The sequence below is a fragment of the Solea solea genome, chromosome 12 (assembly GCF_958295425.1).
Source record: "Solea solea chromosome 12, fSolSol10.1, whole genome shotgun sequence".
Classification (NCBI taxonomy): Eukaryota; Metazoa; Chordata; class Actinopteri; order Pleuronectiformes; family Soleidae; genus Solea; species Solea solea.
This window is the reverse complement of record NC_081145.1, coordinates 19664859-19687488: the sequence shown is the minus strand read 5'-3', so window position 1 is coordinate 19687488 and position 22630 is coordinate 19664859. Positions and strand designations below refer to the sequence as shown.

General features: G+C 42.8%; 2 protein-coding genes across 2 annotated transcripts; one reads left to right on the top strand and one right to left on the bottom strand.

Moving 5' to 3' along the window:
• The first annotated feature begins 250 nt into the window (after positions 1–250).
• Positions 251–6824, top strand: LOC131470184 (uncharacterized). Its single transcript, XM_058645832.1, has 4 exons — positions 251–932; positions 1039–1119; positions 1525–1709; positions 1914–6824. Exons 1-4 carry the CDS (start codon positions 845–847, stop codon positions 2793–2795), a joined length of 1236 nt encoding a protein of 411 aa, XP_058501815.1. The 5' UTR covers positions 251–844; the 3' UTR covers positions 2796–6824.
• A 1379-nt stretch (positions 6825–8203) lies between these two features.
• Positions 8204–19980, bottom strand: exoc3l1 (exocyst complex component 3-like 1). The gene is made up of 15 exons (XM_058644449.1): positions 19714–19980; positions 15955–16130; positions 15614–15833; positions 15200–15412; positions 14613–14812; positions 14300–14518; positions 14080–14150; positions 13433–13550; positions 13171–13296; positions 12805–12905; positions 12598–12714; positions 11773–12043; positions 11232–11387; positions 10828–10961; positions 8204–9813 (listed from the first exon to the last, which is right to left on the bottom strand). The coding sequence occupies exons 1-15, from the start codon at positions 19754–19756 to the stop codon at positions 9627–9629; spliced, it is 2352 nt and encodes a 783-aa protein (XP_058500432.1). The 5' UTR covers positions 19757–19980; the 3' UTR covers positions 8204–9626.
• Positions 19981–22630: the final 2650 nt, after the last annotated feature.

The window sequence follows — 22630 nt, the reverse complement described above, 5'->3', positions numbered from 1 at the left end:
GCCCGTCTGAAAAACGCAAGTACTTTCACCAAGCAAGTCTTATCAACGTGCATTTTACCCCACACATTGTTCTTACAGGTAGATTTTCTCTTCAGGTACACACAATTACACACTCTTTCTTATTCCACCAACCCTCGCGGTCAATCCTCACTTATTTACAACAACATATCAACCAAACCGTTTGGTTCGTTTACGCTGACATGAAGTTCGGTTTCATCGCAGCCTGTAAGACCTCGCGCAGGGTTCAGTAAACACACAGCAACGCTCCGCTGGTGACTTTGGAGGGTGATGTAGCTCGACTGGCTGTGCTGTAGAGCAGCCGACAGAGCTGCACACTAATTAGCTCTACCGTGATGTTTGTCCGCGACATGGGTTGCCGATAAACTCACATGTCGTGGTTGTACGTGTTGTCCGGGCGTAATGAGTCGTAAGCATCCGTACAATCGCTGCAAACGGCGGGTAAATGCGTTTACCGACTGCGGCTAGCTCGCCTGCGTTTAGCAAATGTTAACCAAAAAGCAATAAACGCTTTCGGTCGTCATGTTCGCACAGTCGTCCGATGTGCACGCTTTACTTTCCCGCGGTGTCGCTTCTGCACTCGGTGCAGTGATAACGGACGGGTAGGGTCCGCGTCAGCTCCAGCACCATGACCCCCGCTCAGCAGTGAGCTAGCAGGCTGCTGTTAGCGGCTAACTTCGTAGGCGATGCAAGCAGCGGACTCCGTCCACGCCGCCCGCTGTTGAAAACCACGTCCGTCCCATGGAGCTTGAGCGTCGTTCGGCTTGCCGAAGATGACGGGCCGCCTGAGCCGGGTTTTTGTGCCTCTGTCTGCAGGAGGCGGAACATGGAAGCCGAGGAAGAGTGGAACAAAGAGCTGAGTGCGCACACACTGCTGGATAAGAAAGTGCTCCGCAGGCAGAATGGAGGGATTGGTAAGGCCGATGTTAAGTACTGTTCTGCAGCAGATCGTCACTGTCACGCTTCCATGCTGCTGTGCAGGATTGTTATTTTTACAGCAAGGTGACCTCTCACTTCCAGGTATAGTGAGGACTCTTCACAGCCTGTTGAGAACCCAGAACACACTGCAGATTCAGTCCATCACCCGCTCAGAATGTGCAGGTAGGTACAAAAAAAATAACTCAACTGAAAAAGTCTGATCTCCACAAAACACTGTCAAATCTAGTTCATTATACACTGAGGTGCTAGTAGTGGTTTCAATCCAGCCATCTTTTTAATTATGTTTGGTCATTCAGTTGCTTTTACTGATTGTTTGTTTTCCCATGTTTTTATTTTCACTAAAATGGTGAGTATAACACACACAGACATTGCTGCGTATGGATGTACATTAACAGCAGTTGTGTCAGGCATGTAATGGTCAGGTATTTCTGCATTACAGCATTAGGTGAGAGGTTCCTCAAGAGCTAAATACATTGTTAAAAGATTCAGCTGCATGGCAGTGACCCAAAGTGATGAAGTCACCACAGGCAGATGTCACTGATATAATCATTTATCCTCATGTCCCAGGCTCCTGTCCAAATCTGATGATGAGTAGGATTGAGCACACAGATGCGAGGCCCATCCCCGTGGCCCTCACCCCCCAGCTCCCCCCGAGAGCTCACAGGCCCCTCTGCGTGTCGGTCTCCTCCGACAGCAGTGGACGCTTCAAAGCTCTGGAGACGCAGGAGTGGAAGAACAACCTCAAAGCTCAGGTACATCCAAACATGACACAATGTGCTTCTGCAGCATTATTTCTTAAATTATGGGGCGAGTAATCCACACTCATGTAACTTTTTTTAATCCTAATCCATCTCTCAGACCAGGATTAATTATTATAGAGCTCACTTCATGCACTTAAAGCTAAAAGTAATGTTCAAATGCATGTAACAACCTGATATCTCTGTGTGTATTTGCAGATGGAGCAGGCCCACAGTGCAGGAGCCGCCAGCAGCACAGGTTCTCTGGAGCGAGCGTCCCTGTTCTGTGCTTCAGCTTCCACAACAGCGTCCAGCTCCGGCCTGTCCAGTCCGGTGGAGAACCTCAACAAGAGCAAATCCTCCAGCCGCTTCTCTCTCTTCTCTCCACCCTGGAACAGCAGCTCTGAGTCTGACTCTAACCCACCATCGCGTTCAGGGTCTAAGAAGTTGCGCAACTACAGCAGGAGAGCAGCCACTGGGCCGGCGGGAGCCAGAAGCCCTGATACACCCGAGCCCAAAACCAGCGGCCCTGAACACTTCCAGTACTCTGAACCCGTCATCTCTAAGGTGACGGACTACATCTATGTCGGCAACCTGAATGCGGCGTACAACGGACGCACCCTGTGCCGCAACAACATTGACAGCATCATCGACATGAGCAGCGTGCCGGGAGAACCGGGGCCCAGCCTCAACCTCATACCCTGCACCTGCTCCCGCGGCGCCCGCCACAGCTGGTCCCGTCTCAAGGTGGACATTGAAGATGTGCCGGACGCTCTGGGCGACGGCCCCGCCCTCAAGCAGCGCTGCTTCGAGGACATCAACGAGTGCATCGACGCCTCCACCGAGAAGAGGAAGCGCGTCCTTGTGCACTGTCGGGACGGGTTCTCGCTGGCTCCAACGTGCATCATCCAGTACCTGATGGTGAGGCAGAACATGAGGCTGATTGCCGCCTACGAGCTGCTAAGGGCCAAGTACCCGGTCAACATCAGGGAGTGTCACCAAAACGTGCTGGTGAGTCTGGAGAGGGCACTGCGTCCTGGGGGCAACGTCAACCCTGAGTGCTTCAAACAGGCCATCTCTCGTAAGGTGGCGTGGACCTGACTTTGTTTTCAGACTTGCTCAGCTGCTGCTCATGGATTTACATATTTTCCTAAAAACAACATGGGCAGCTGAACTTTCCCCCCCGTAGACTGATCTATTGGATATTATCGTCCACACTTGAGTTCAGTATCTGTAAAACTTGATGTGTTTCCTCTTTAAACCTATAAATGTGATGTGGCCGTGATGCCCTATCCCCCCCCCCCCCTCACACAACAGTAAACGCGATAGACTTAACTCTAATGTATACAGCTTCATGGTAAAACGATGTAATAGTGATGGCTGTATAGTCCTGCTTCAGTTCTGTGCCACGTCGTCATGGTGATGTTTTATATCAGGGGAAATTCTTAACGGGAGCTCTCAGGAGATGATTGATGTCATTCCAGTACAGGGTGGGGAAATTACTCATTACACAAAATTGCAGCTGCGTTCACACCTGGAAATAAAATGCATCTTGGTGAGCTGCGTGTGGCATTTAAAGATGTTCTTGAGATTTTTAAACAATAGGGCAGATTAGGTGTGAAGGAGGGAACGACTGAGGAGTAGAGATACAGCAAAGGGCTGCAAGTCGGCATTGAAACGTGGTCATTGTAGAAGGCTGCAGCCTCAAGGTTGCCAGCTCTAACAGGTGAGATATTTGCTGCCCTTGTTTGTGACATTCAGGATTAAAAATGGTAGGAAAGTTCACATTGATCTTTTAAACTATAGTGCATAACCTTACATTAAAACAAAACAAAACCCAGCATAGTCCAATGAGTTTGCACACTGCTCTCTATGTGGACTAGGAAGTGATTTGTTTTCTGACCCAAAGTAAAGCGAGACGACTGCAACGATTGGAGTTTGACTTTAAATCCATGAAAAATTAGAGAAGCTAATTCTATTGCTTGTAAAAAGAAAAAAAAAACCTGGTCGTTCAGCAGTTTGATGGGATAAGAGCTTCATGCACCAACGCTCCCTCAGTGAGGTTTATCTACTAGGCTGGGTCATTGTTCCAGTTACTAGAGTGAAAAGTACTGTTCAGTCCCAGTAAACCACTGACTGAGAATATGACATTTCAAAAAAAACCTTCTCTACAGTCTCCCTTTTTAAAGTTTTGATCTAAAATAAGTTATAAAACCGTTTTATTTTCTCCCTCTCTTGCTATAATTGCTGCTGGACGTCCGTACGTCAGCCACAGATGTAAACCAACTTCAAAATACAAGTTGCCACTCGAGATGCATTTTAGGAGTCTTTTAGGGATGCACAATATTGGGTTTAAAATGTATTCTCGAATATCGGCAAACACACGAAGATCCGCCAACTACTGACTAAAACAGTAGGATTGTGCGTTTATTTTGCGCAAAGAAGTTATTTTGTATCCACATCTGCTGCGACATGAGTATGAAAAATATTGTGTTAATTTCACTACAGAAGAGATTAAATGACCTCTGCCGTTCGGCAAAAGGAAAGACATATCGTTCATCAGCCCAAACACTCTCGATATATGGGCAAAAGTCCAATATCGTGCATCCCTAATTGTTTCCAGGGGTGAACTTAGATCTATATCATATATAAATATAGACAGACACAGTCTACAAGATGACATCAAATTAACTGGCCATTATTTGTTTCGAGGCTAAATCATCTGTTGTGCTGGTTAGTTGTTTGTAGTCGGTGGGTTAAAAAGGTTTAAATTCTGACCCTTTTTGTAAAAAAAACAAACAAACAACCTGCCCCTCTGAAGGACTTGATGTGTGAGTTGTCACCACTGGATACATCACCACTAACTGGATATTATCACTGATTAATCCGCTTCTATCGCAAGAGGGAACTTTGCACACAGACACACAATTTATACCACTAGGCTTCTGTTGATTGTGACCTTTTGTTTGAACGCCGCTGCATGTTTTTTTCCTGAGGTCATACTCGACGGAAGATGGACGTTTTTCGACCTCTCCTCTGTGAGGAAGACTGTAGCTCCCATCTTCAGCCACAGTTTGTTCGAGTCAGTCTCTGGTGGTGCTCGGACTGTGGCTTTGTGAATTTGAACTTCAGTGTATGCAGTGAGGCTGGGTGTTGTGCATCTCTGTGAATTTTTCAGTATTAGTGTATCGGTGCCACTGAACTGCAATTCAGGGTTTTTACACTGCGGGAGATGATTTTTGCACTACTCACAGGGTTGTTAAATGCAAGCATTGCCTTTTTTATTATTTTAATATTGTTTCATTGTTTCTCTTTTTTTTTATATCTGTTTAACAGCATTTTTACATGCGCCTAAAACTCCTAAAACACATTTAAGATACGGTTATATTTAAAATTGTTTACATTCCCCGAATAGATATAGATTACCAACATTCTATATTCAGTTATCCATAACTGGCCCAAGAAAACCAAGGTGTGACATTTTTTATAACCTAAGGATTGTCCGATAATCATAATGAGTGTGTGTGTACATGAGTATGCATCCTTGACGATATAATTTGGCGAGGAATAAAAATAAATCATCTTATTAACGCACTCATCGGTTAAGCTCTAATTACATCTGCACTGGTTCATGGTCCTTGTCTCTCCGCTGCATTTCTGTCGTCATCCTGTGATTTCCTGGACCGTATCATTTGCAAAGAGATTGGCATTTATTGTAGTTTTATGCATCTAAAACGTGGAAGCCAGAACGGTTAAAAAGAGGTATGCAAACTAATAAGTTTTTTTGTTGTTATTCAACAGATTAGACTCTGACTGCTCTTGTACAACTTCTTTAAATAGTTTCATCACCAAACCTGAAAGTAGATTGTTTCTTTGCTCGAAACAGGAGCCACTTTCACTAAACAGTTCACTAAAGCAGATTAATACAGATGGTTATTTCATGACTTGATGACTCATCAAAGCTAAAGTTGTTTTAACATAGTACAAATCAGGTGTGATTTAATGAGTTCGACTGAATTTGTCAGTCAATCATTTCTGCTCCTGAAAATTCGCCTCTTGCACAAATTTCTGTCACGTTCCAAATGCTAAAACTGTGACATCCCACCTTTTCACTTTCAAAAGTTTCTCTCTGCTCGGCTAACAATTTGCCTCCCCCCCCTTTTTAAATGTGTTTACGTCTTCCTCAGTCGATGCAAACTAACCTCCCTATCATTTAACTTTGCTTGTTACCCACATTTCAAATTGGAAACAGCAGCTAAAACTTAGTACGTAGCTAATGGCCCAGTTTTTGCTGTTGAGTTTATTCTGATTCTGACTGATTCTTGATTTGCGTTCTTCACTGTCGGTGACAATATGACCTTGTGCAAAAAGGAATTTCAGGAATTGAAAGTGTTTGAAAACTTCATCGGCGGTAGAACCAACGCTACTGACCACAAAGCAAACCTTTTACTCGACAAATCATACAAATTGTGAAGTGATCTCATTCGTTTACGTGACTTTGGTTTGTTTTTCGCTCGGCCTCGGTGAGAGTCAGTTGGAAGCAGCAGTTCAGTCTGGATGTTAGCGTTATGGTAGGAGTGGGAACCTTTAAAACAAAAAAAAACAAAACAAAGAAATAAAAAAAAAAAAAAATATGGTGCCTTCATTTGAAGTCGTCTCGTGACTGTATGGTGAAATTTGCACACTTTGTATGACTATCACTGCTCTTACTATGTTGTGAAATGTTGAATATTTTTGGATGTCTTATTTTGACCTGCCCCACCCCTCGAAAAACGAACATGATATTTGTGTAAAGTGGTCCTTGCTATAATATTTGCTGGTGATTAGTGTACAGTATACTGGTGTTTTACTAATGCAGCTGGTGAGACTGAAGGAGACGATATAAATCCTCCCGTGGATGTTTTAAAGCTCACTCACGGCACCGTGGTAGTGGACAGAAGTGTCGACAGAGTCGTCATATCAAACTGAATAGGTTTTCTAATTCGTTCTCTCAGGTGATTCCTCAGTGGCCCAGAATGTTCTCAATGAATATGATGTTCAGAAATGTGAAGCAAAGTATTTCTCATGTCATGTTTCCTAAATCAGATTTAATTTGTACTGTTGAAATATTAAAGAAAACGATGTACCCAACTGTTGTTTTGCCGTTGACCTTTCACACGTCTACAGCAATGACTGTAATGGCATTATATTATATAGTACCAAATGTAACAGGGTCATACAGGCCACAGCAGGCCAGAATCACTGATATCAATACAACATGATAGACTCTGTTTTAAGAAGAAAAGTATGATGTAACATATATATATATATATATATATATATATATAATAATTATATTATATACAGTGTTTAACAAATAACCACCCAAAGCCACAGCTGCTCTAAATGAACAGCATTGGTATGTTTCTGGGATGGTTAATACACCAGTATGTAGAAGCTCTTTAACTGAAATGATATTATTAATACTGAAATATAATTATTTTTGTTATCTATGAATTTTCTAATTTACCAGAAAAACAGAAAAATAGTATTATTTCTTGATTAAGATGACAAATTATAGTTATTTACTTGCATTCCTGAACAGAAAAATTTGTTTTAGTGGTTGAATGTTGTGCTTGGTTGATTTATTTATGACTTCTCAGAGAAGCCAAGTGAATCGACTCAAAATTAGGTATAAAAAGGTGAATCCAGTTTGTTATTTTTATTTTTTTAAAGTTTTAAACAAGGTTTTGAATGATTTCTAAAATATTGTATGTTTTCCTCATTGTGATTGATTGTTTAAGAAAACAGTGTAATATATATTACTTATAGCCTACATGCTTTTGTTTTGATTGTTATGTTATCCCATCGCACCTTGCTCATACTTTTTGGTCTTGTGCAAAGTTTTTGGAAGACATTTTTCAAGATCCTGATACTGATGCTGCACCATATCCACTCATTGCTGTTTTAAGTCCCCATTCACCACACAGAAATGAAATGTCTTAGCATTTGCTTCTTTATCCTCTTACACTAGAAGTCACTCAGACCCTCATCAGAACATGCCTGAATAACTGTTGTAAAGTCGTTCCCGGAATCTAGTAAAATATCCAATTTTCTCTTCAAGCATCAACTAAGAAGTTATATAGAACATGGCAGACTTTCCACTCTTATTTTGATAAAATATCTACAGCTCCCCATAACTTTAAACCAGAATTATGTGGATATATATTAATAACGTGTTTTTTTGCTATAGTACCTTTGCTTATGAGAGTGGAACAATGTGGGGGGTGAGACTGGGTGAGGCTGGGTGAGGCTGGGTGGGGCTGGGTGGGCTTTCTCCTCCTTTTCTCCTTTTTTGGTGTTAGTCTTTGTTTGTCATCTGTTGGTTCTAAAACTGGACACATTTAAACCTGCACAGAAAAGATATGTATCGTGAAACTATGTCCTAATAAAACAAATTATAACAAAAAAATGTTAAATTCATCACCACTACTACTACTACCACTTATAATAATAACAATAATAAATGATAATTTACAAAGCAGTTATGTGAGCATTTATTTAACAGACTACACAACACGGCATCAAACCACACAAGCAAATTACCCTTTAAAAATGCCACAGAGGAACACACACACAAATACATAAATACAATAAATATATTAAAGTCAAATATAATACCAAATCTACACAATGGCACACATCTGGAGAAAGTCAAAAAAAAAAAAAAAAAAAATGTAAAGGTGATGTTCAGGTTAGATTTAAAGGTCTTGATTTGGGAATTGCTAGCACGCAGTTTACATACTGTACTTTACAACCTTTACAACCAAGTCTTAGGCCACCTTGTTGTTTTAGAAATGATATAATGAGTATGCAGTTTTAAAATAACAAAGATGACCTTTTATCCTTACACACGACTCTGGAAGTGGAAACCAAATTAGTGTTGTTGATAAAACCTCTGTTCTACCATTTAAAGTTTAGAAATATCTGAAGTGAAAAAGCTCTATTAGACCAGGTTTAACTCAAGCTGGCGGTGACCTGAGACGTTTGCACAGTAACTTAATCCTCGTCTGTTACTGTATATTCTACGAAGCTACCACCAGAGCCTTTGAATTTGCTGACATCCCGTGAGTAAACTGGGGCATTTTAAGGTTGAAGGTTTCCCTATTAGCTTTAGTTCATGAGTTCATCAGTGGTGTTACCAGGTCCTGGTTGAATTTCTTTAATAGACTGCATCACACAAATGGCTTGATGTAAAGAATCAGTTTCCCCCCCTCAAAACCAAAATAAAGAAAGAGTGCAGGTAGCTTCAATACATACAGTCTTCAATTGCATGTATTACAGTTTGAAGGTTAAAACTTCTGCTGCAACGACAGAGTCCTATATAAATGCTGAACTTTTCCTGTGGCTTTGACTCTTCTATACTTGTGCTGTGGTTAAAACATGTTATCTTTGGCATAATATAGATAATTCAGACCTGTTTAACACAACATTCTTTCAATATTCTTGGTGTCTGAGGCTGCATTAAATCTAGAACAGCCAAGAACAGCTGCTAACAGAGCTGTTCTACCCGTAATGTTTCTTAAGGCTTTATAGCAGCTGAACAGTCAGTCGTTGTAGCTCGTAGATTTAGACTGATTGCTTTCTTAGGTAAGGGAAGGTAGAAACTGAACCAGCAGGGACAGCTCTAAATTAGTGGTAAACTGAAGGTGTAGTGGAAACAAACAACAACGACCATAAACCTGCTGCAGAGGGCAGCAAAGGAAGACTGTGAAAACCATGTGTCTAAAACTGTGAGGGTCCAATGAGGAGACTAAGTAGCTTTAGTTTTCGCTCCCCAGAATATGTAAATAATGAAATGACTGCAGTTAAATGCAAAAACAAAGCAGGAACAGATTCCGGGGAATCAGGTCCGTTCTGATGTCAGTGAGAGGAAGTGAGTTTCAGTTGTAGTCATGCACACTTGGCAGTGGGCAGACAGAAGGCCATGGTGGAGGGAGGCACCAGGATATCAGTGAAGATAGGCCGATATCCTGCTGGCAGAGGGGGGGCGCTCTCCTCCAGCAGGTCCAGCACAGCCCCTCTGATGTCCCTGGAGACATCACCACGGATGTCCAGCAGAACAGACACATGCTCTTCACTGAGGGAGCAGACACAAACATGTGAGTGAGTAACTAGGCATCGATGCAATGCATGACTTCACCCACGTTTTAAATTAAACCCTGTAACAAATGTGGTTGTTTGTGGAAGTGACACACAGTCAGTGCTAACTTTGGCTCTCTCTCACAGAACAGCAGGGACAGAACGTGAAACACATTTTAACTGCTGCACAAAAGGTTCACCCAATACAAATCTGGAATTGCTTAAGTCTACAATATATTAAAACTGTTCAGTTAAAACTGAAATCTAAGACTCGGGTTCACGACAGAATCAGAACAAGGGCCTTTCTGCATGGAGTTTGCATGTTCTCCCCGTGTGTGTGCGTGCGTGTGTGCGTGTGTGTGTTTTCTCCGTGTTCTCCAGTTCCATCCCACAGCCAAAAAACATGCAGATTTGAGGATTAGGATAATTAAACAATTGAGTGTTGATAAGTGTGAGAGTGGATGGTTGTTTGTCTCTATGCGGTAGAAGATGGATGGATGGATTCTTGCTGTATTGTTTTGCCAGTATACAGCCTTTTTTAACTGGAAACTTAAGTTTTGTATTGCTTAATATACCATTTAATATTTGCCATAGAGAAAATCAGGGATTTCACCTAATGGCACAAAGTAGTGGTTGATCCACTACTGCCTCCATTAGTACATTCAAATCTATCAACCGAGGCAGCAGTAGACCCCAGCTGCTCCCATGTTCCCACGAGCTAAAACACTGATTTCCTCCATGGACTTTGGTCTGAGAGAGTGAGCACTTTACAAACTTGTGTTTCCAGTAAGAAAAGGCTGTGAAACAGCAAGACAAATCAGCAAACATATTCTCAAGAGTCCGTAGATCTAGGCAGGCATATATTTTATTATCTGAGCCTCTTGTTAAGCATCTAAAATGTGTTCCCACAAGGGTGTGCACATCAAACTGTCAGTACCTCATACAACTACACTTTGAAAATAAAATGACTTGAACTATCACTCAGAGGGCAGAATGTGCAGCATCAGGTTACCTGATGTCTGGGTATTTGGCTGCGAGTCCAGACACTTCCAGAGTGAGCATGCTGGGGTCTTTGAGTCTGATGAATTCAGCCAGGACAGGAAGTATAGCCAGAGGGTTCACTTCAGGTACCGAGCCTTCGCCCTCCTACACAGACACATGGTTATCGTTACACCACAGCTTGACTGACTATGGGATTGTGAATGATGTTGCCGTCGGTTACAGTTTTACTCGTTCTTGCACCCGTGTCATTGATAAATGTCTGTAAAACTCCACAGTTTAAATATGAATGTATATTTATGTTGAATAAATATTCAATAAGTTTGGGTGGATGTGAGATGAACGTGACTCATATTTCACACCCAACATCTTTCCACTGCAAAAGGCTGCGAGTTTCTCACTAGAAACGTCTCTCACCAAGCCGTGGAGGACTTCTCTGAGCAGCTGTTCGTCCTGAACCATCTGCTGAGCGAGCTGCCTCCTCTCATCAGCGCTGCGACACACCAGCCTCTTCTGCATCAGAGCTCTGACATACTCCACCACCATTAGCCACTGGGCCTCCTCCTGCAGACGCTGCAACACACAGACATACACATGTATAAAAGCAGTTTGACTGATTACACAAAATACGGACGTGTATTTCTGGGACACCGGGATGGAGTGAAACATTTATATTATTATTAATTTAGGGAGAAAACCATTGCCTCTTGCACAGAGCAAATAGTGGCACAGCGTTTTAGTACAATTATAAAAGTACTTCAAGCCCTGATACTTAAAATAAATGTTCGCTTTACATAGCTTCCAGAAAAATACTCATAAAAATACTTATACAGTAAGTCACTCTAACGCAGGGGTGTCAAACTCAAATGACCTGGGGGCCAATGAGCATCTACACCAAAGAACTACAGTTAAACTACAGTCAGCACACCGCATGGTTGAAACAGAGCAAAGCTGCAACCTGTCGGCAGGGTGGCCGGACGCGGCCGTACAGCTCTAGGTGGTGCTCCAGGATGTGGCAGAGTTTGGGTGTGGGGCCTCCCTGGACGAGCCAGGATCGGGTCACCAGGCCCGGGAGGAGGGGCTGAAGGTCCTGCAGGAGCTGATCCATCACCAGGCGACATGCACGTCTCACCGCCCGGTCCAGAGCTGCCAGCGGGTTGGGAGGAGTCCGAGAGAACTGGCCTGCTGAGCGGGGCGACTGCTGCTGCTGCAGGCTCTCTGTGGACTTCCTGCGTTACACACAAGAGCACAGTGAATGTTCTGTCCACATGGTGAAGGTTCCATTCAGATTTTCCCACTGCTTTTATCTGGAACGTTCTTGAGATTATTGACTTATTTTGTCATTCCTAAAGGTCCAGTGTGTTATGTTATTAGTGCAGCAAACAGAAGACTCTTCCATGCATCCCTCCCTTTCCCGAGCATGTCAGGAAACTAGAATGACGTTTACATTCCAGAAAGGATATAAACACTCTTTCTCAGCTCTCGCCACACTTCCACTGTCTCTGCTGCTTTTCTCCTTCTTCTTTGTTGGTTTATGCATCAGATTTATGTGGGTGGAGCCATTCTCCCATGTTTGCATACTAAGCATTTGCTTAAAAATGTGAAAGGTACATTTATTTGGTTGCTATAGAGACCTATTAGACCTATTGCCTATTCCTAAATATCACACACTGGACTTCTTTCTAAGAGTAGTTACTCTGCTGCATGGAGAGAAAACACTGTCCTGACATTAACCAACAGTATGTCCATGAAGATTTTGATCAAAGCGCTGCCAGAATCTTACTTGAGGATGATGCAGTTGCAGATGGAGGCCAGCAAATAGTGGAGGTAGAACTTGTTTTTGTTGTTGCTCGGATCCCTGCGATGTTCTTTGCCAAATTCCACCAGAGCTTCCCGAAACCTAGAGATCAAGAAATAAGAAAGACATGAAAAGTTGACGAGGAGGCAGTTACCTAAATGTGGTCGCAAAGCTAACACAAACACACTCAACCTGTTTAATAGGTTCTCCATCTCGTACAGTCCCATTTGTATCGTCTGATCTCGTAGTGATTCTCCGATCATCCGGGCCACGCGGGCGTTCTCCTCCAGCATCTATCACAAAACCACATACATAACAGAGTATAACATGTCACACGACCATGGCTTTGTCACTTTTTAAAGATCAGTTTTTAGGAGCAATTATCATGGTGTCATTACAACTGTGTCTCCAGTGAGTGGACAGAGATTAAAATGTTAGATTACTGGATGATTCTCACTTTTCAGCCTAAACTCTTAAACTCTACCACTTTGACCGAGTATAGTCACTTTTTGGTCGACAGCAGTTGTGTTGTTGCATCTTGTGCTGCAGATTTCAAACCTGTGTGATGATGGTAGGCAGGCTGGTGTGGTAGAAGCCTTCATGGTCTGTATCCGGTTCCTGGTCTCTCTGCCAGTCTTGCAGCTCCACCTGTAGAGCTTTGTGCATCCACTCCGACACACTCTTCTGAAACAGTGACAACACGCAAACACACAGTCAGTGACAGCATCGTCAGAACTGTCTCAGCTTTGACGAGTGTCCAGTGCAAAATAAGTAGTCCTGTATATCTTCAGACCAGGACCTGGGACCCTGGTCGACTCACTCGAACACTCTGCACATATTTTCCCTGCAGCTGCTCCAGGCCTTCAGTGGAGATGAGAGGTCCCAGCTCTTCTTTCTCCAGCTCAGTCACTAGCTCTGGGTGACCCATCATGTCTAGGCTGCCAAAACAAGATAAAATATAAAATAAAAACAACATAAAATAATGATTATATGGCAGCTGATAAAAGCGTGTCCTCAATGGTGTCATGGTGGACCATAAATCTAATACATTTTATTTGAATCAGGATTGTGGCACTGAACTGGCTAAACTCATGTGAAGCCTTGGCCTTGTCTGATGTGTTGTGTTGCCGTGTCTTTGGTGGCATCCCCCAGGGATCCATTTCGGGACCACTCCCAGATTTTAATGGAAGAAAAACAGTCTTTTCTATTTTGTGCCACTGAATTATGTTTTCCTTTTGTCTAATGTGTGAAACACTGAATATTAATTTAAGATGATTCCACCACAGAGCATAGCTGCGCCATTGTTTCCATTTATTTTTGCATTTCAGTGTCTTGAGGTGCCAATTAAAGAAAAGAACAGTGGGAATACAAATTATAGCCTGTTCATTTGTTGAGATGCATTCAATCCCGTCACCACTTGCAGCAAAAAGCCCCAAAGTATTGAAACAGAATCTATGCAGACCTCACCTGTTGTAGATATGTAGCACCCAGTTGAGCACAGCAAAGATTTCCCCACTCTCCAGATCCCAGCTGCTAACCTAGGCCACAAATATGACTGTGAGGTCCTTTCAAATGATTACACATTAAAAAATATTACCACTAATAATTATTAATATAGTTTTATCAGATAATTTGAATGTTAATGAACAATATCAAATCTAATATTTCATTTTCTCACAACACTCACCTGTGCAAGGTGAGCACGTAAACATCGATGGCTGGCCCTCAGGTAGGCTCCTGTTAGCCGATAATGTGGTGGCACACAGTGCTCCAGTAGGTGGCGCACAGTGGCCAGGTCAGTCATTGTGGCGTGCTGGAGCGCAGAGAGATGTCCTGCCAGACCTGGACCACGTGTGTGCAGGTAAGAAACGCTACGAAACCTTGCGGAAACTGCCTCCTCTAGTACCTGAAAGGTAAGGTTGAGAGAGAGAGAGGATGGACTATGACACACAATCAGTAATTCAGAAGTAAACACGGTGTCAAAGGTGACTGTCCCCGACCTGGAAGAAGCATGCTCTCCAGCATCGAGGTCGTCCAGGGGGCAGAGGCCTGCTGTTGCCCCCGGTGCTGCCTCTCTCCTCCTGCAGAGCTTGGTCCAGAGCTTCCTCCCGCTCCACTATCCTCACTGCTGATACAAACGGTGTGGGATTCTGTCGGGCCAGAGCCAGAGCACTGCTCACCACTGCCCACAGCTCCTTACCTGCAGTTACAGGGTGGATGTTGGGGATGGTGCACCAAGAAGACTCCATCATTTTTAATAATGCTGCCGATATTCGCATCACTGCTCATATGGTCTGATATTTTTTCCTTTATTTCCTACAATTCTTTCAATGAATACTTCATGCCGCAAGAAATTTGCAAAATATCCAAACTAAAAGACAACTGTGTGTATTTGATAGAGATAAGACACAACAACAATGATATTGCAGTGTTGCAGAAATTGTTTGTTTGTTGGTTCACAGAATCAAACGTCAACTCACCACAATTTCAATTTTTTTCCACCATTAAAATGATAGCTAAGGTGCCATTTTAGTTATGATCCAACCATATGCAAATGACTAAACCAGTAACCGTGAAGTGTCCTCACCCAAGGCGTCCACAAGCTGCCCAACACCAGAGAAATATTTGGTCACCAGCTCTTTGTCTTCGCTGCCGAGTGCACTTCCTGTTGTCCCAGAAGCTCCATGAAGCTGCCAGAGAATGTCATCCTGCCATTGCTCCAGATCCATCAGCAGAGCGTGGGCCTCCAGGAGCCGCCGGGATTCCACCAGACGCTCCGTCTCCAACACCATGCCACGCACTGCAAAGGTCAAAGCAAGGGAGCAGGAAACTGTCAACAATGAACACAACTTCTTGCTGCCACTTGAGGCAGTTTAAGAGTGAACTTAAACATTTCCAGATCATAAGAGCCATGTACAACAAACATGATGGACCTCATCAAATGTTGAAAAAAGTCATTAGGAAACTGATTCTTTATGACTGAACCCTGTGCGAGTCTCACCAGAGTAAAGCCGAGGCAAGTTGCTGACAGCGGCGAGGAGCTGCCGGTGGTTGACTGACACTTCTCTTAGTCGCTCCAGTGACTTCACTCCCTCTGCGTTTTGATTGGATTCCAGTCCTGCTTTCCTCAAAGCATGTGACACCTCCTTCAGCTCTGATCTGGCCTCCTGGAGCTGCTCCAGACCCCAGCCTACGCCCTCCAGGTAGGACTGGACCATGGACTGGGAGGAAGAAATAGAGTAGTACTGATTTAAGGATTCTAGAGCATATTAGCCATCGTTTAAAAACACATTTGATGACCTTTGATGCATGTGTGTTTGCGTGTCCCTACTGTCTCGTCACCTTTAGCCTGGTGTGTATGGAAGTCGTCCTCTGACTCTCTCTCTTTTTGTAGTGGCTTAGTCGCTCCAAATGTTCAGGCCGACAGAAAACACCTGATGCCCACTTCAGGGCAGCACCGCGGGCTAAACGCTCGGCCCTCTCCACCTCTGGCCATACCTCTGCCACTGGCACTGTGTCTGTTAGGAAGAGCGAAGACACATGTGATAGACCTATGAAACCACAAACATGCTACAGTCATTTTGGGTAAATGCCCCAAAAGTGTAGAATGTTCTACACGATTACAGTCACCTTCTCTGACAGAATATCTTCTGTAAAGCAAGACCCTTGTTTAAAGTCCATATAAAATGCTTAAAAAATTATTATTATTATTTTTAAGTGATTATGCAGTAGTATATTCAATTTCTGCCAATAAACCCTACTAAATGTTATACAATATTTAGTTTAAAAAGTTGACGAAAACATATCGGCTACATTCTGGCTACAAACGCGTGTTCTGATGTTATCTAATATTCTTGTGAGGTGATTTGTTAGTCTCAGTGAACGTATGTACTAATGAAATCACATTCACACAGCATGAGGCCATAGTGTCTATGACTTTTGACCCCAAAAATCTAACCGGTTCATCTTTGACTCAGTAAACCATTGTACCAAATTTGAAGACCGTCATGGCAAATTCTTAATCTCATGAGAGATTCCTACGTATCCCTGAATATTTGCAGAAGAGAGAACACCACAGACCTCATTCTTGCAAGATAATTTCAATCACAAAGACATTCTCGAGCAGACTTCCTGATATGTCACATGTGATCGGACAAAGGGGCACATTCAGGTCTCTATATGTAACAATCACTATTATTATAGTTACAATATGTGTTTATATGTGTAATTAGGGCGAGAGCACACAAAGTGCGGCGGACCCTATTGAAACGGAATTATTTATTTGACTATATGACATCTCATTCGCATTTTGTGTGTTTTAGTGTGTTTTTCCCACTGAATCTCAACTCCTGTTTTGTTGCCTCGAAATTGGACTTTGTTTATTGGGGAACTTTAAGTGTATTAGTGTCTCTCTAAACAATGTACTACTTAAATGCATAGGAACTGATCTATGTGTGGCTAATAAATGCATTGCAGTGTCATGGAAACCTGATTCCTCTCTCACTATTGACATGTGGTCTTTGGAGATGAACTGTTGTATTCCCCTGGGGGAAAAAAATCTATTAGGTCTTGCGTTATGCCATGTTGTTAAGTTGACATGTGTATATGAAAATATATATATATAAATTGGAAAATAAAATAGTCTAAAACAAATATACTCATGGTCCACTGGCTGTACATTCTGTGCATGCACTGGGAGTGGAAACAAAACAGAAGTCTGCAATTTCTTCAGTAGTTACTTTCAAGCAATTGCCTTTGCAACTGGGGCACAACCTTCCCAGAGAATGAAGCAGGAACTTATCTAATTATCAGCCATATGAGGTTTAACTTAGTCAGCCAGCATCCTTAATAGTTCTGTTTTCCACAGCAGCTCTGCCTCGAAGAAATGTTTGTTTCAAGGTGAGAAGATTCTCGTTTCTCATTTCTGCACTGTCCTCAAATGCTCACGCAGCTCTCTCTCATGCTTTCACTGCTCAGTGGCTTGCTGAGTAACAGCAATATTGACGATCAGGACACAAGATATGCTGTACACTCTGAGTCAAACACATCGCTGTGTCCTCATGGAGAGGGATTCTTTTACAGCGGCATGCGCTGACGCTCTGCTGTCAGTCTGGGGCTGGATATTATTTGTCATCTCTTAGCCTGCAGTAGAGGCAGCTCAGCAGCCGTCAGTGTCACATGACCGTGCTTCCAGTTGAATTCTACGTCTTAATCGGACTTAACTGAATAATGACCTGGTTGGTGACTCAGCAGAGTAATGTGCAGTGTTGGGTCACCAGCACAGAGTAGATTACAATGACACACAGACAAGAAACAGGGATTCTGTCTGAAAATTAGGGTGAGGTGGGTCTGAAGACGACTCTGTTACACAAACAGGACAGTGTCTGTCTGTCTGTCTGTCTGTCTGTCTGTCTCAGAGGAAGGTTATGGGACTCTTGTCAGCAGTAGCTGTTTAAAACAGTGAACAACAGACGAGTGTCAGGATCAGGAGTGTGGGGAGAGTCATTTAAGCTGCCGCAGCACATTAAAAACAGCCACAGCTGCACTGAGGACGACACAGCAGTCCCTCACTGATCATCTGTGACACGGACATTCTGCTGTAACAGCGTGCAGCTTTAAAGGCAACACGACAGAGAAAATAGCAACTGCAACCTCTCCTTACTTTAATTATACTCAAATGGTTTGTTAGGAGGATGTCATCCTCATAAGATAGTGTATTTACTGTCAAACCGAGTAATGAGTAATCATAAATGTAGTTTCAAAAGCAGGCTGCAGAGTATCACCATGTTATACTACTGACAAATCCAAATTACCCCACCGGCATCAGAAAGAGCTATTCTATTCTATTCTATTCCAGACCTTGACAGAACATTTTCTAGCTGATGTGTAGTATCCAAATAATTGTTGTCTTGAAAGGAGAATTACACCATTATTACATTTTAATTTCAAATCAACAGTCATGGGACAGTCAAAAATCTGTATATATATATATATATATATATATATCGAGCTCTCAGTGCTGATGTCTCACCCTGTTATTGTCAGTTATTGTCAAGCCATCAGCCACCGAGGTATGAACCACATATTTTAGCATCACTTTTGGGAGCTGCTATTTTGTCCACATTTATAATGCATAGTTTTTGGCGCTTGAACCATTCCATGCACTAAAAGTCAGGATCTACAGTATCTCATCATCTTTTGTTGTGCTCTCCAGAGTAAAACAAATGCAAGTGCAGGATTCCCCCTTTGAAATATTTCCCTTGAAAAAAAATAGAATAAAAACTGCTTGTTTCCTTCACCCTTTTTAGGATTCGGGAAGTCATTAAAATGTCGACCTTCTGCAAATACATTCTTGGCTTTGGAAACAGCAGCTGAGGTAGTCTCACCCTCCCAAACTCCATTTGGAACGTGTTGTCATGCTTGCCATCATTTCATATGACAACAGTAATCATTCAGTGAGTAAAATGTTTTTGTTTCTAAGTAAGCAAATCCTCCACAGTGAGAGTCTGACGTCCTCGCTCTTGTGTCACGTGTTTTACGTTGACCTTTCTGCACAAATTGTGTTAACCATGTCTGCGCCATCTGTAATATGTGTCGTAAAACTGCAAAACACAAATAACTGGACCAAGAGATTCTGCTCATAAAGACGACAATAACCACTTAAAGGACCTGGCGGTGACATTGTTTTCTCAGCTGTTTAAAACTGCATTTGAACCACCAGGGGACACTAAAAGTTTCTCTTCAAACAGAGTGATGGACACACACACACACACACACACACACACACACACACAGTAGAGCTCTTTGTTATGTCAGAGTTAACAGATTCTTCAGCCTGTTCAGTGTGTGGATATAAACAGGAAGGAACCTCCGTCACACTGAGGGTAGATTACAATCGCTGCTTTTCAACATGTAATCCAAAGCACAACAGCCAGTTACTCTGACCCTGACCACTCAATATATGGACATTGAAGAGTTCATTCATTTCTCTCACAGAGAAGCAACACACAGTCATGCACAGCTCTGTTATGGATTTAGACGAGGAAGTGGGTGTTGGCCTTCACCAGTGGCCATCAAGTGTGTGAGAGTGTTTCCCATTACCTCCTGGTTTGTCACCACCATTCTTCTGCTCTCCTGCTGACATTGAAGTTCACTTCTCAGCTGCCCATCCACCGGACGAGTCTCCTTTCCCACTGTGGGCGCCCGGGGTGCGACACTGTCAGAGGAGGGTGAAGGAGGACAGATGAGATGGAGGAGAGGAGAAGAAAGGGTGGAGGAGAGAGGGCACAAATCCATTCTACTGACGGCTTTCCCTCTTTTCCCCTCACACACACACACTCTCTCTCACCCAGACACATCCTCTGCTGAGAGGCCAGCAGGAAAGGGAGGGAGCTGGGGAGGAGGAGGGGGGTAGAGAGAGGGTGGTTAGTGGAGGAGAGAGAAGAGGAAGAGGATAATGCCTGAGGGAGGGGAGGTGGGAAAGGGGAAGGGAGAAAGAAGCAGAGACAGGGAGGGGACCGGTAGACATGCTGCATTCAGGCACATATGACGAAGATGGTAAATAAGACGACATTAACCTCAGTGTCCTGATTCCTGTCCTGATATCCTGAGAGCAATCCCAACTAATTATCAACTCACTGACATCACATCTGTCATGTTGCATCAATGTGGCATTTGTGCCTCCTTTAACCTTTACCTTTTAGCCAACACTGTTTTCAAAGGACAAAAATCATGGCATGGAGGAAGTCTTTACTGCTCTGAGCTTGCAGGTCAACTGTTCTGTTTCCATGACAACTGAGCAAACCACTCATAAAGGGCATGCGTTGAAGAATTTGACATTATTCATTCAAAGCAGTTTTCTCGGGTATAGGGACTATTTTAGTCAGTATTTTGTCTTTTGACATTTTGGAAAACTGTAAAATGGAGAGATTGCATATCATTTTTGCATGATATGTGATTAAAGCTAACTGCTGTTTAATCAGCAGACTTACAGTTTGCTTATGATCGTGTTGAACATCATTTGTGCAATAATTCATATTAAAGTAAGTTTAAATAAGTTGTCTAAAGAGAACAATTACAATATAGTGGACTAACGAATACAGAGGGTGACAGAAAGGGAGAGTAAGTGGCAATGGTGATCTTTTGTGAGTCTGAAAATCTCCTCGAGATGATGTATAATGCATAGGTTAAATGGGATTGGACAGCCAAGCACTAATGGAGCCATTACTCTTTCATTTTCAGGCACTTTACAGGTGCCTCAGATGATTTAAACCAAACAGGAGTCATGACTCTTCATAACTCCATTAGCCAAATCATTAGGCGTTCACTTCCTTGAACATCAGGCAGATAAACTCTTTTTTTTCTGAAAAACAATCAAACATACTGTGTCAATAAAAGCCTGATCCTCTGCAACTGTCTAACCAGATGAATCCTCTGACTCCAACACCATGTTTATGCCTCTAAGCTTTACAGAGCTTTTCATTCAAAAAAAATTCAAGGCTCAGATTTGTGAAAGAGACTCGTTTTACTTTTGAAAACCCACTTGAATACAGATTTCTATTATGGCCACCTGGGGGCAGTGGAAACAAGCTGTTACATCCAGTATACACTTTTGTAAAGCTGACCCCTAAAAGGTCAAAGGACAATATTTCATAATGCAAAACATTTTAGATAATAGGAAGGGTGGGACAACACTTGTTTGTGACGGGACAGAACCCAGAAACTTGGCATCGGTTCCATGTAATTTCCTGTTTCTGTTTTCTACCTTGAATTTTAAACACAAGTTTGAAAGCATGGAAGAGGAGTTTAAAACCTTAAGGGAATAATTTGGTCAAGGGCATTCATGTTGTGATACTGAGTCATTTTTCCAGTGTTCTTTATTTATCATAAAAAATAAAAACCCAACTGATATTTACTGTCTACAGCGAGCTGATCCATCCATATAAGGTCACTCCACCTCCCACAAGTTAAAATACAGTCAGATTATTAGTGGTTTATAGTTAAGTTCTGTAAATAGTTAAGTTTCTTTTCATAACCTGGATCAGGTTATGAAAAGAAACTTAACTCATAACTTAATATCTGTTGTCAGGCAGCAGAAATGAAGTTGAAGATTTTAGAGATGTGTCTCATGAGTAACTAAAAGCACTTTCTGATTGGCTGATAGACAATGTTGACCTGCAAACTTCTCCTTCACTCCCACCACAAAAATGAAACGCAAGGTATAACAAAGTCCCATGACCAAGAACTTGGTCATATTTGCAAAATGTTTACATTATGATGAGTTTTACAAACACTCTCATTAGCTCAGGTATCATGTGTATCTAATACAGTGGCAGGTGTGGTCCTATCCTGCTGGAGCCCATGTGTTTCTAAGTTTGATGCGTCGTGTTCAGGAATGGTCCTCTGCATACCTTGGTTGTAACTCTTTTTCAGACCATTCTCTCTGAAACCTACAGATGGTTGTTGCATTAAAATCCCAGGAGCTGGTCTTCAGCAGGTCATCTTGACCATGTCTACACGGTGAGTTGCTGCCATGAGATTGATTGGCTGATGAGATATTTGCCTGAACGAGCCGTTGAACCTGTGTACGTAGTACAGTGGCCAGCGAGTGCAGACACATCTGTATGTATATCACCATTAACCCCATGGCCTTAAATTTCCGACAAACCAGTCAAGGCTGTGTTCCGTGTCACCACCCAGTCTCTAAGGGCAGTAACAGTCAGTGCAGTGCAAGTCCTTAAAGCAGAATGAATTGCCCCCCCCCCTGTTGTCATCACCTTAAGCTCCATAACATCCAGCGGCGCCTCCACCCAGCATGGCTCTGGGAAGAACAGGATGTCTAATTCTGGACCACTTCCTGTATGACATTCCTGACCTGAGCTGCCTTCCTGCCAGACTCTCTCCTGCTCCGTACGTAAAGACGATCCATGTCTCAACCTAGAATGTACAAAGGGATGAGGAAATACTTAATAAGTGAGGGACGAACGCATGATGTACCAAGTGAATTGACGCATCAGCT